Below are 14,967 nucleotides of genomic sequence, written 5' to 3'. Positions count from 1 at the left end.
AATGTTCCAGATTGTCTAAGAATGTAATAACTTGCCTGAAAATTACAAAGTTTCAGTAACTTTAGGCTTATCGTTTAGAACAACAAACTATAAAAATTCTATTAAACCATGCAAAATGAATATTAAATATCGATTTATGAGCATAAGGGGCTGCTCTAGAGCATTTTAATGATAAATAAGAAAAAACTATATATTCATAAATCGTGCAAAACAAATGCAATATTATTAGAACTTTTTATTATCAGAAAATATATTTCACCAAATCATTTTTTCTTAATTTCGATATCGAATCGAACTTCAGGAGCATGTCCAAACAAACGAATAGTATTTATCGGAATTACAAAACAGTCATCGAGGGCATGAAAAGAATGAACTATAGTGTGATCATCATGAGTGGTTCTAGAGTATTCGAAAACTCTGTTAACATTAGCAATTTCGCTACTGGCTCTAATGGTGTAAATAAATTCGCTTGCACGTCTCTTTGGGCCCAAAAAGTGCACCGTGCCATAAATCCTATCACGGTTTCTGTTAACAGCGAAATTCAAATGGAAAATCTCTTTGTGAGCACAGATTATCCAATCGTTAGATCTACGCTCGTCAGCATATTTATACATGACATGAAATTTGTGACTTTTTAGTATTAAATCGCTATGCAATGCAGAAGAGTGCGGGAAAATATCCGCGTACTTTCCAGTCCAGGAGCAACTTCCAGCCTGCAAGACACATTTGTATAATCTGTGCACACAATTGGCCTCGTGATCGGCCTTGTATTTATATCTAAAATTTTCCCTACACCCAGACTGGTCGTTCGTACAAGGAAACATCAACTTATTGGCAACTTTTTCCATGGCCAAATTGCGTTTGGCAGCGAAACTGCTGCGGCAAGTTGGGCAGGTCATGAGACGCCCTTTGCAAGAAGCGCAAATCAAATGACCCATTTTGCATTGGTTTATCGGCGGGGTTATGTACTCCCAGCAAACTGGGCAAAGTAGGATGTTTAATAAACTGTGGTTTAACCTGGATGAGCTCAATCTGCTGCTGTTTTGCTCGTGCTGGCGGTAATGGCCAGATCTGATTGGCCCGGGGCTGCTGCTGCCGGAAGCTGGCGGCTGCTGCACGACTTCGATGTCGGCTGCTTCTTCTACTTCTGGAGGCCGATCGACAACCTCTGGTTCATCCGACAAACCTAAAGGAAAAGATAGTTTGAACAGGCCACCAAGTTATAGCAAACACCAAAAAATTGAAAACGAAATTTTTAACGAATGTTTTCGGCGAAAATCCGATTCGCTAATTTTACGCTTTCTCAACGTTTCAAACCATTCTGAATCGAATGAGGTCAAATTTTAAACTAGTGGTGTACGGCATCGTGCCTTAGGGCAAATTGCTCGAACTTCCCGTACCGTAATGAAATATTCGAAAAATTTTAAACGTTTTCAAATATTACAAATACTGTAGCTTTCATTATTTTTGCTATCTTTTGTTATATCTGAGCAAATCAAATGTAAATCATAAATCAATTTATCTCCAGAACATTAACAATCGTCATTTCATTTCGAATTCAATTTAAAAAAAAAATAGTTGCCTAATTTACACAAAATTGAAAAAGTACTTCCGTACAGTCACAGTCTAAACGCATTTGCAAATATTGCTGTGCGACATTTTCACTTATACTGCGCTTAGCTTGGCGGCATTTTCACATTTTTCAATAGTTTTCTCACAAAATTGGAAAAGTGCTCTCTACTTAAACAGTCTAAACGCACCTGGGTAAACATTTGTACCAGAGTGGCGCTTAGACTGTGCTTAGCCTGGGTAATTTTTTGAATTTTTAATCCAAAATTACAAAAATATTTTATGGAAAATAAAAAAAAAGATGTAATATTTTTTTTTATCCTGAAAAGCAATTGTTTTGTCAATACAAGCAGAAAGTTTTTTAGATCATTCAAATCGGACGCTTAGTTCACTGAAAAACTGTCATTTTTTGCACATTAAGCTCTGTATCTTCGAAATGGTTAGACCTGCCTTTGCTAAAAACTAATAACCCCTTCTCCCAATTATTACTAATTGAATGTTTTTTAGATCATTCAAATCGGATGCTCCGTTCTCTCAAAAACTCGATTTTTATTTTCTGCACTCTTTGCTCCTTATCTCCGTAACTGCTGGACCTGCCTTTGCCAAAAACTAATCAGCTCTTCTCCCTATCAATAGGAATAGAATGTTTTTTGAACCTTTCAAAAATCGGTTGATCCGTGCGCCCTAAAACGTGGGCGAAAATTTGTATCCATACATACATACACACACACACACATCCATTTTTTCTGAAGTATGCCAAAATGTTCAGAAACCTTCAAAACGTCGAGAAATGTGAAAAATTTCAATTCCGATTTTCGGCCCATTACAATAACTTACCCTACGGGAAGTTAATAAATATGTTTATTTATTACTCTTATGTAAAATGAAATGGCTTTTTAAAGTACCTTAAATGTTTTATAAAAACATATTCAACAATCGAAGTATGATTATTTCAAATAATAATACTCATTAATTCCAATATATTAATATTTTACGCAAAAAAGAATCGCAATATAATTATTTCAAATAATAATATTCATCAATTTCAATATATTAGTATTTTGCGTTTATTATATTTCGATTCTTTTGTACGCAAAATATTAATATATTGAAATGGATGAGTATTATTATTCGAAATAATATATTTCGATTCTTTTTTACGCAAAATATTAATATATTGAAATGGTTGAGTGCTATTATTTGAAATAATTATATTTCGTTTCTTTTTTACACAAAATACTAATATATTAAAATGGATGAGAATTATTATTTGAAATAATATTTTGATTCTTTTTTTACGCAAAATACTCATCTATTGAAATTTTTGAATATCAACATGCAAACATATGGGTTTGAGTTTCTCGGAATCATTTATACTTTAAATACCATCGCTCCGAAGGGATGTTTCTCTACAAGTGTCTTGACCGTCATTAAACTGAATGTTTATTGCTTTCCAAAGAGCTTCATATTGCATGCTCGCTAAAATTATTTATATAAAAATATTCAACAATTATAAAATATTACTTTACTTAAAAATAATAAAAATATTATTGTACTTAAAAATACTTAAAACGTATTGCTTTTTGAATATAGTATCAGACTATTATATTGTTTTAATCAAAAATACTCAACTATTATAACTAGTCTTTTTTTTGAAAAATTATAGAATTTGAAATTAGTATTGAAAAATTACTGTTACAATTTTACAATGTTGAAAATGATTCTGATTTAACACATCAGATACAAGCAATATAATTCATTCTAATATTGTGATATGATATTTAATGAGTTTTAGATCTTTCTTGCACTTATGTTTGATTTTTATGAAAAGTACTCAAAATTCGATATTGAGTACTATCGATACTTTCGCCACGATATTTTTTTGGCATCGATATTTTGATTAGATACTTTTTAAAGTACTCAATATCGATCTTTTGCTTCGATACTTCTAACACTAGCCACACCAAGTTATAACTTCACGTAGGGCAAGTTATAGTAATAGCATAAAAATCTAAAATAACTTTTTTAAAGTAAATCTTCTTTAGGCGCAGCTAGGGTGTAAATCCGCACAAATGCAACGCAAGTGAGTTACGGCAAGGTCAAGTGCCAATGATTCGTCATTTGCTCTCGACGATATCTCTATACTTGGTATGCGTGACTTTATACGTGTGCACGTCACCGAAATCGTGAAGCATATTGTTCATTTTCAATATAAATATCACCACGAATCACCAAGGGGGGGAGTCCAAAAATCCATAAAAAAATCGATCACGTGACTAATGGACGCTTCCTTAGATCTATGGTTGGTTGAACTTATACTACATAAATAAAGATAAATTATTACCAAGAGTCCCATCGCTGCGAATAATGATTTCCTCCTCCTGAGAATCATTTTCAGCACTGATGTTCGGCGACACACTCGTTGGAGGCTCTGCAAAAAAAAAAGAGTGCGCGTAAGGATCACATGCGATTGAAGTAAAACTTATTTGCAATTATACGAGGTCTGTTCAAAAAGTTTTCATAATTTTCGTTTTTTCAAAAAAATATTTATTTATTCGTCTACATTAATGTGGTCCCCTTCAAAGTAGTCCTCCCCAGATATAATACACTTATGCCAGCGTTTTTTCCAATTTTCGAAGCACCCTTGATATTCACTTTTTGATATGTCCTTGAGCACTCTCAGCGATTTTCTTCAATCGAGGAAAACCGCCGTCCTTTCATGGGTCTCTTCAACTTTGGGAATAGGAAAAAGTCACACGGAGCCATATCTGGTGAATTTTTGCACTTTGCAACACTTTATTTCATTTTTTACGCAAAATTTAATACAAATTCTTTGACTTTTTCAATTCTTCCATTGTAAAAATCGCCGAGCTCAGAAAAACACGTCGAACCTTAGCGACTACCACAGAGAAAGTAAACAGTGAATATAGCTGAAAATTTCATCATACTTTAGGGGCATGTATACCAACACAATAAAAAAAAATTTTGACAATCAGACACTCCAGACCCGCGAAATTTAATTATTAGTAATTCCGGGTACTTTTTGAACAGACCATGTATTGCAGCAAATTTAAGTTGAGTAAAAATAAATACATCATATAACAATTTTGAATAATTGTTTATTAGTAATATGGTAACACACGTGATGCACACATTTATTAGTGTCGTCAATCATTATACACATTTATATAACGATAAATTATAAATTATATATTTATGATTACATTAAAAATATGTATAATATTTACAAACAATAATGTAATCAAAGTCGTACTTGAAATATGACATGATCGTTTTAAAGTAATTGCTGATTAATAAATTCTATAATATTCATTCACACAGTGGATTATGTTAAACAACGCCTAAACAAATATTGTTTTTGCAAATGAACTCATCCTGTAACAATTGTGCTTGAAGAACTTCATGTAATTAAAATTAACATATATTCATTTACTGTTTGTATTTTTTTACGTTTTCGCTGACGATATAATCTCATTCCTTGAACAGCTGTAATATCCGTCTTGCCTAACAAATTGAAGCCATACTTTTATATTTGTTTTATTTATCAAGCCCTGCACATAGCTTGATCTAAGGAATCATTTGCTTTTTTATGTGAACGTTAATGCAATGATCATCATCAATATTACGAGGTAAAAAATTAACCATATTATTAATGTCAACAAACACATTTATAATTTGGCCAAACATTCCAAATTGTCCATTTGCATGTCGCAATCGTCTAATTTGCATGAAACACAACCTAGACGAAATTAACCTTTCAGATACAGTATCTAGTTTAGGTAGATAATTTGGTATAGGTGGAAATACAAACTCGTTAAATTTGCACAAAGTGGAAATTTTACCCAAATTTTACCCGAACTTTACCCGAATTTAATATCTTGCGACAAGTTTGACATCCAACCTGATTATTTGAATCAATATTCAAAAAACATTATTAAGAATTTGTTTTTGAGCATCATTTGATATTTCTAAGTCACTTTGAAGCCAAAGTCGATCACACACAAAACCTACATAGCCGAAGCTATCATTTCTTACGCAGCGCAGATTTTTCCTTAGTTTCATCATTTATTTGCGATCATTTGCACTACAATTATTTATGGGGGACGGGATAAAATATTCTTCCGATCCTGACATTTTTATTAACTCACGAATTATACTGCTAACCCATGTCGCGCCTAAAGAAGTTTTACTTCAAAAAATGTTTAGAGACTACGAGCTAAATACAAAACTCAAGTGAAAGTCGACACATTTTGTTTGTTTTTGACATATGATTTGACATTTGATGTATTTTTTGTTTTGCTCGCAGACTAGATCGAATAATTGCGATTGCTGCGCTTACAACGTCGTAGTGTTCAACTTCACGTTCGCGTTTTCGTTGCATTTGTACGGCTTTACACCCGTGTCGCGCCTAATGAAGTTTTTATACCCATATCGCGCCTAAAGAAGTTTTACTTCAAAAACATCATGATCAGACTGATGACAAAATACACGACAAAATCAAGTAAGGATTAAAATTTATTTACCTGGAGTCGGCGGCAATCGAACTCTATTCCCGACCATGTGGTTATACAAATTTCTCCTCCGTCTCAATCTTCTAACACGTCCTGGTGAAGCTGCTCTACTCTCAGGTCTCGACGACCTCTCTGAAAATTGATAAAAATAAAATATTTAAAACTCAATAGTTTATCTTTTATCGATTTACCTGGTGCCGATGACGAACCTTCACGAGTAAGTGATGTATAGGCCACAATATCAGTCGATATTCTGTCCGGAAAATCGCCGATGCTTAGCACGGTGTCGATGAAGATATCGTCGCCGGCGGTTCGAAAATTCGCGTTGATTTCCTCCAAAGCACTTTGGCTCATGATGGCTGTTGGTACATCTACGTAATCGTGATGGAGCAAAAACCCGATGGAATCATCGTGGTCTTCAGGCGAATCCGTCATATCATTTACTGAGCGTGCTAATTCGCGGGCTCGTCTACGGAGCATGTACAATCGCCCCTCTCTTCTCGAAGCTAGCTCTGTTGAGAGGAAACAGAGTTTGAAACAGAACATTTTAAGACAAACTAGTGGTGTATGACATCGTGCCTTAAGGCAAATTGCTGGAACTTCCCGTAGCGTAATGAAATATACGAGAAAATTTAAACGTTTTCAAATATAATATTACAAATACTGTAACTCTCATTATTTTTGCATTATCATTGAAAAAGTGCCCCCGTATAGTCACAATCTAAATAAAAAATAGTACAAAACATTCAAAAAGTTATTCAGACAGTCCAAAATTTATTCTGACAGTACAAAATTTATTTAGACAGTCAAAAGTTATTCAGACAGTCAAAAATTTATTCAGACAGTCAAAAAGTTATTCAGACAGTCAAAAAGTTATTCAGACAGTCAAAAAGTTATTCAGACAGACTGTAAACGATTCAAAATGTCCGAAAACGTTTCAAGAAGTCCGAAAACGTTTCAAGAAGTCCGAAAACGTTTCAAGAAGTCCGAAAACGTTTCAAGATGTTCGAAAACGTCTTAGACAGTAAAGCGTTTCAAACAGTCTGAAAATGTTCCCAACTCTTTTGAAAACGTTTCAAAATGTCCGAAACTGTTTCAAAATGTCCCAAACAGTTTCAAAATTTTGGAAACAGTTTCCAAATGTCCGAAAACAGTTTCCAAATGTCCAAAAATAATTCAAACTCTTGAGTCAAAATGTCCGAAACGGTTACAAAATGTCCGAAACTATTTCAAAATGTCCGAAACAGTTACAAAATGTCCGAAAATAATTCAAACTCTTGAGTCATAATGTCCGAAAGCGTTATAAAATGTCCGAAACTAATTCAAAATGTCCGAAACTAATTCAAAATGTCCGAAACTAATTCAAAATGTCCGAAACTAATTCAAAATGTCCGAAACTAATTCAAAATGTCCGAAACTAATTCAAAATTCCGAAACTAATTCAAAAGCGTTTCAATATGTCCGAAAAGGCGTTTCAAAATGTAACTTTTTTTTTTTCGAGTCAAAATGTCCGAAATCGTTACAAAATGTCCGAAAATGTTTCGAAGTATTTTAAAAACGAGTCAATGTCCGAAAAGGCGTTTCAAAATGTCCAAAACTTATTCAAAATGTCCGAAACAGTTTCAAAATATCCGAAACTGTTACAAAATACACTAAACTGTTACAAAATACACAAAACTGTTACAAAATATCCGAAAAGGCATTTCAAAATGTCCGAAACAGTTACAAAATATCCGAAAGTGTTGCAGAATGTTCGAAAATGTCCGAAATTAATTCAAAATGCCCGAAATTAATTCAAAATGTCCGAAAATGTTTCAAAGTCATTTAAAAACGAATCAAAATGTCCGAAGATGTTTCAAAATGTTCAAAAGAGTTTCGACCAGTCCGAAAATTGTTTCAAAAATTCCGAAAGTGTTTCAAACAGTCTACAATTGTTTCCAACTCTTTTGAAAGCGTTTCAAAATGTCGAAACGTGTTTCAAAATGTCCGAAACTAATTCAAAATGTCCGAAAAGGTGTTTCAAAATGTCCGAAAATAATTCAAACTGTTTTTTCGAGTCAAAATGTCCGAAATCGTTACAAAATGTCAGAAAGCGTTTCAAACTCTTTTGAAAACGAAACAAAATATCCGAAACTGTTTCAAAATGTCCGAAAAACATATTCAAAATGTCCGAAACTAATTCAAAATGTCCGAAACTGTTTTAAAACTTCCGAAGATATTTCAAATTCTCTGAACATATTGTAGACTATCTGAAAATGTTTTCGACAGTTTAAAACATTTTCAGAAAATCTAAAAAACAATTTCAGACAATAAGAATTTATTTACGCCATAAATTAGAAAAAAATTAATAAAATAAAATAGGAAGATACAAACCCAAACGACTTCTAAAGTGTAACGACACACATTAAAATTAGTAAAAATTAATAAAGCAAAATTAAAAATAAAACGTAAAACGATGAAAAAGAAATGTAACACTATTCTTAACAAAGTATTAATTTAATTCACAACCAAAAAATATAAAAGTAGAAAAAAAATTATTCAACTCACTAACCGTATACATACTCCATTTGGACAACCTTCCACTAGAGTAACTGATATACTAATGCCTCGAAGATGTCTTCACAAACTGCCTATAACCATCGAAACCACTACCACCTCTACCACTAATTCTACCGATACCACCATGTTGGAAATAATGGAAAATTTTCGCCAAATTCAAAAACAATCAACAAGCAAATATCTCCATATTGTCTTTATACTAAACATCCTGTTGTCAACCGTATTTTTACAAGTTTTGTGCATGGGATGTTATTTCAACAAATTCCAAAACATCGCCAACTGCACAATGGGCTGATGTCTTAATGAAATAATACAAGCAGATAAAGAAAGGAGTTATCAATTGTAATTCTAGATTTAAAATTAAAAACGATAATTATCGTCTCGTGTTTGTGTTTTTTTGTTGTCGGAAACCGATACACGAGATAATGGTAAGACAAACAAATTTTTGCAAAGGATGATTATCAGCTCATGTTTGTTGGTAGAAGTTGATATAAGAAATTCTGGGTGGTATAAACAAATTTTAATTAATTCTTTTATCTATACGTATAAATGAAATTAGAGGTTTTTTTAATATTAATAAAGGTATGAAATTAGGATTTTTCCAATTTTTGCCTGTCTGCTTTAAGTATGATAATAGATAACGTTGATACGATTTGATGAATTTTTAGTTAATATTATTTAATTGGACATCAAAATCCAAATATAACTTTTGTGTCAATTTTCGAACCAAACTTGTTCAAGAACTAGTATTTTGTTTTCCTAGAAAAACTTGATATCTATAATTCTGTTAAGACAAAAATATTAACTTCCCGTAGGATAAGTTATTGTAATCGTCCGAAAATCGAAATTGAAGTGTTTTACATTTCTTCACGTTTTGAAGGTTTCTGAACATTTTGAAAAAAGATAGATGTGTGAGTGTATGTATGCATGAATACAATTTTTCGTCCACGTTTTCGGGCGCACGGATCAACCGATTTGAACGGTTCAAAAACATTCGATTCCTATTGATAGGGAGATGTGCTAATTAGTTTTTGGCAAAGGCAGGACCAGCCATTTCGAGGGAGCGCTTTTCCAATTTTGTGAGAAAACTATTGAAAAATGTGAAAATGCCGCCAAGCTAAGCACAGTATAAGTGAAAATGTCGCACAGAATTATTTGCAAATGCGTTTAGACTGTGACTATACAGGGCACTTTTTCAATTTTGTGTAAATTAGGCAACTAAACTATTTTTTTGAAATTGAATTCGAAATGAAATGACAATTGTTAATGTTCTAGAGATAAATTGATTTATTTATAATTTACATTTGATTTGCTCAGATATAACAAGATAGTAACAATAATGAAAGTTACAGTATTCGTAATAGAATATTTGAAAACTTTTGAAATTTCTCGAATATTTCATTACGGTACAGGAAGTTCCAGCAATTTGCCTTAAGGCACGATGCCATACGCCACAGTTTAGCTTATTTTTATTGAGAGTCCATAACCGCTGGGCCTGCCTTCCCAAAAATTTAATCAGTTCTTCATCTTGTCAATAAAAGTAAAATGTTTTTTGAATTATTAGAATCGGACGCTCTGTTCTCTTAAAAACTGAGTTACCGTTTGTGTCACTTTTTGCCCCGTATCTTCGAATCGCCAAAAACTAATCAGCACGTCTCCTTATCAATACGAATCGAATGTTTTTTTAACTTCCCGTAGGGTAAGTTATAGTAATCGCAAAAAAATCGAAAATGAAAATTTTTATATATCTTTACGTTTCAGAGGTTTCTGAACATTTTGGCATGTGTGTGTGTGTGTGTATGTATGTGCGGATACAAATTTTCGTCGACGATTTCGGGAACACGGGTCAACCGATTTGAATAATTCAAAAAACATTCGATTCGTATTGATAAGGAGACGTGCTGATTAGTTTTTGGCAAAGGCAGATCTAGCCGTTCCGGAGATACGGGGCAAAAAGTGCCGAAAACCGTAACTCAGTTTTTAAGAGAACGGAGCGTCCGATTTTAATAATTCAAAAAACATTTTACTTGTATTGACAAGATAAAGAACTGATCAAATTTTCATAAAGGCAGGTCTAGCGGTTTCGGATATCTAACAAAAAAAGTAAAAAAAAATGCCATTTTATGCACATCAAATTTTCAGATATTTTATAGAGATTTTAACAATAAGTATAAATTTTGTTTATTTTCCTATGGGTTCCGTATCAATGTTTACCCGTTAGACAGCGACCCGCGCTTACGCGCTTTATATTTTGTCTCTATGCAGTTAAAGCAGTACGATTGCTTTGAAAAACAGTTCAGATCTTCCAAAATATGTCAAAATAAAGAAAACATTTTTTTTTTTCAAAAAAAAAAAAATTAAAAAAAAAATTTTTTTTTTAAAAAAATTTTAAAAAAAAATTTTTTTTTTTAAAAAAAAGTTATTTTTTGTCCAATTTATAGTTTTTCAAAAATCTTATTTTTTCGAAGTAAATTTTTTTCAAAAATGTTAATCGTTTTTAAAAGAAATAATAAATTTTGGTACGGGAAGTTCCAGCAATTTGCCTTAAGGCACGATGCCCTAATTGCCTTAAGACAGAATTCCACTTACAGCTAGTTAATGATTAAAATCGGTTGATCCGTGTTCCCGAAATCGTCGACGAAAGTTTGTATCCGCACACACTCACACACACATCCATTTTTTCTGAGGTATGCCCCTTAAAAATGTTCAGAAACCTTCAAAACGTCGAGAAATGCAAAAATTTTCAATTCAGATTTTTGGACGATTACAATAACTTACCCTACGGGAAGTTAATAAAAAAAAATCTGATAATTTGATCGTGTACCTTTAAAGAATTTACACATCAAAAAACCCATGATTGAATACATATAAGTTTTTCTTAACAATATACTTATAGCATATTAGTCTTACTACAATTGAATTAGTAAATCCATATTATATTATAATAGATCATAACTTTTTCTTTATGTGGACTCTATTGTTAGATTCCAATGAGAATATAAGAAAACCAAAATTATATGTAGGTGAATAATGAATTCATTAAAAAAAAATCTCAAATTAACCCTCCGTCGGTCGGCGTGGTCTGGCCAGACTTTTTTCGACTTCAATTAAAAACTAGTGGGGCGCATGGCATCGTGCCTTAAGGCAAATTGCTGGAACTTCCCGTACCAAAAATTATTATTTTTTTGAAAAAGATTAACATTTTTTAAAAAAATTTACTCTGAAAAAAAATAGATTTTTGAGGAACTATATAAATTTTTGACAAAAACTAACATTTTGTTGAAAAATTTATTTTGAAATATTTTGGAAATTCTGAACTTTTTTTCAAAGCAATCGTACTGCTTTAATGCATAGAGACTAAATATCGAAGCGCGTAAGCGCCGCGTCGCTGTCTAACGCATAAGCATTGGTACGGAACCCATAGGAATGTTAACAAAATGTATGTTTTAACAAATTGTTAAAATCTCTATAAAATATCTGATAATTTGATGTGCATATGTCTAATGTCTAATGATTATTGTCGACCGCCAAATGTTATTTTTTTTTTACTTTTTTTACTAGATCTCCGAAAACCGCTAGACCTATTTTCATGAAAATTTGATCAAATCTTCAAATAATGCAAGTAAAATGTTTTTGAATTATACAAATCGGACGCTCCGTTCTCTTAAAAACTGAGTTACCGTTTTTGGCCATTTTTGCCCCATATCTTCGGAACGGACCTGCCTTTGACAAAAACTAATCAGCACGTCTCCTTATCAATACGAATCGAATGTTTTTTTGAATTATTCAAATTGCTTCATCCCGGTTCCCGAAATCGTCGACGAAAATTTGTATCACACACACATACACACACATACATCAATTTTCTCTAAGGTATGCCAATATATTCAGAAACCTTTGAAACGAAAAGATATATAAAAATTTTCATTTTCGATTTTTGTGCGATTACTATAACTTACCCTACGGAAAGTTAATTATAAATAAATCAATTTATCATCTCCAGAACATTAACAATCGTCATTTCATTTTGAATCAAATTTCAAAAAAAAAAAAAATCCACAAAATTGAAAAAGTGCTCCCGCATAGTCACAGTCTAAAGGCATTTGCAAATAATTCTGTGCGACATTTTCACTTATACTGTGCTTAGCTTGGCGGCATTTTCACATTTTTCAATAATTTTCACAAAATTGAAAAAGTGCCCCAGTACATAAACAGTCTAAACGCACTTAGGTAAACATTTGTACCAGAGTGGCGCTTAGACTGTGCTTAGCTTGGGTGATTTTTTGAATTTTTAATCCAAAATTACAAAAAAAAAAATTTTGAAAAAAAAATTAGAAACCAAAAATTTTTTTTTCCAAAATCAATTATTTTGTTGAAACAAGCAGAAAGTTCTTTAAGTAATTTAAATCGGACACTTATTTCTCTCAAAAACTGCCATTTTTTTAACATTTAGCTCTGTATTTCCGGAACCGCTGGGCCTACCTTTGCCAAAAACTAACCAGCACATCTCCCTATCAATAGGAATCGAATGCTTTTTAAACCATTCAAATCGGTTGATCCGTGCGCCCGAAAACGTGGACGAAAAAAAGCGGACATACAAAACAACACACACACACACACACACACACACACACACATCCATTTTTTCTGAAGTATGCCAAAATGTTCAGAAACCTTCAAAACGTCGAGAAATGTAAAAATTTTTGATTTCGATTTTTGGACGATTACTATAACTTACCCTACGGGAAGTTAAAAAAAAATACTTCTAGTAATCCTATCGACTTGAAATTTCTTGACTTTTCCTAAAATTTCATTAGCTGTCGATCAGTGAAAAAATCAGGACGAAAAAATGTATAGAAGGATAATTATAAGGATATTAACTTTTTTATACTTCGAACGGTCGGAAAGGTCTGTCTAGACCACCCATACATTTTGTATGAAATATACGCTTTTTGATATATGTAAACCAGTATTTTGTCTTTTTTCATGGCATTTTGTATTCAAACTGCGTATATATTCTTTGCTATGTGTTGTAACATGAATGTTACTATTTTCATGACGAAAGTTCCTTGAAAACCTATCAAACTTATTGGTAATCGCAAACACTGAAAATCGGATGAGCAATGCACACATTATCAACAATTTTTCCACCCGTACTGCGTTCGATTTTTTTTTTTGGCAAACCTGTAGTAAAATTATATTTTCACTGAGTTTTACAGCTCATTTCAAAGGCGACGCACCTCATTTCGTTTTCATTTGAATTTCATATTCATTTCAAAGGCGCCGAAAAAGAATAAATATTGTTTTTCATTGATATAAAACAGAAAAATTAACAAAAAAGCAACGATTTGTTTATATTTCTTGATCCTTTTAATATGACATGTAATATTTTTATTATAAGCAAGGTCAACACATGCAAAAGACGGTAAGAAAAAGAAAAAATCAAAACTATAAATATTTCTACTAATAATCGTTAATATATAAGACACCAAAAACTCATTTATCCCATATAAATGCATGTAAAATGAATGGTGGTCCAGCCAGACCTTTCCGACCGTTCGAAGGTGAAAAAATATCCGACCGACGGAGGGTTAAATCCTTAGTGCCTTTGCCAATTTTATACATATTACATTGTCTAAAAAAAGATTACCAATGACTTCAAATTCTTAACCAAAAATCCTTTAGTAACTCTAGAATCTCTTCTCGAATTCAAATATGTTTCTATAATCCTTTTCCTAAACCAGGGGCTCTTTTAAATTCCTCTACTAGAGTAATGTTTTCTAACTTAAACTCAAGAAAGATATCAATACTCATAATACATCACAAAAAAACTAACTCATATCTGTACAAGTTAACTTTATGAGTTTTTTTTTTTACTTATATTTAATGTAGTATTATTAATTATTTAGTATTTTAAGGTCTTAAAAGTAAAAAAACGACATTTTCGGCTGTAAAGATACTCTACAAACTCATTAAAATTTCTCATTTATTCTTTAATACTTAAACATTTATCCTTTGAGCTTTCTAGAATCTCTTCTCGAATTCAAGTACGAATTAAGAAACCTATTCCTAAATCAGGGGCTCTTTTAAATTCCTCTACAATAACAATATCATCTAACTTGACCCAAGAAAGTTTTCAATACTTATAATAGATCAATAAACAAACTAACTACCATATGAAATAGTCAATTTTATGTTCATTTATGCATTCTTTGTGTTATATTTAATTTAATGTTAATATTTATATAGTATCATATTTTATGTTTTAATATAATCGTAAATCCTAAATGTAAAACAATGACTTCTT

General features: G+C 32.0%; 1 protein-coding gene across 1 annotated transcript; it reads right to left on the bottom strand.

Annotated features, from left to right (window-relative positions):
* Positions 1-263: 263 nt before the first annotated feature.
* On the bottom strand, positions 264-8,683 carry LOC113389726 (E3 ubiquitin-protein ligase sina-like). Its single transcript, XM_026626740.1, has 5 exons — positions 8,653-8,683; positions 6,293-6,613; positions 6,114-6,233; positions 3,914-4,000; positions 264-1,186 (listed from the first exon to the last, which is right to left on the bottom strand). Exons 1-5 carry the CDS (start codon positions 8,666-8,668, stop codon positions 264-266), a joined length of 1,467 nt encoding a protein of 488 aa, XP_026482525.1. The 5' UTR covers positions 8,669-8,683.
* Positions 8,684-14,967: the final 6,284 nt, after the last annotated feature.

The sequence above is a fragment of the Ctenocephalides felis genome, unplaced genomic scaffold (assembly GCF_003426905.1).
Source record: "Ctenocephalides felis isolate EL2017-DRISC unplaced genomic scaffold, ASM342690v1 CF-g0.4_SCAFFOLD_03573, whole genome shotgun sequence".
Taxonomy (NCBI): domain Eukaryota; kingdom Metazoa; phylum Arthropoda; class Insecta; order Siphonaptera; family Pulicidae; genus Ctenocephalides; species Ctenocephalides felis.
The sequence above is the reverse complement of the archived record's forward strand: the minus strand, read 5'-3'. Positions and strand labels throughout refer to the sequence as shown.

What these genes read in the sequence shown, in the direction of transcription:
- LOC113389726 (XM_026626740.1), bottom strand. An exon ending in AGGTTCGTCATCGGCACCAG is followed by an intron (nt 6,234 to 6,292) that starts GTAAATCGATAA and finishes ATCAATTTTCAG; the next exon opens with AGAGGTCGTCGAGACCTGAG. An exon ending in TCGATTGCCGCCGACTCCAG is followed by an intron (nt 4,001 to 6,113) that starts GTAAATAAATTT and finishes TTTTTTTTGCAG; the next exon opens with AGCCTCCAACGAGTGTGTCG.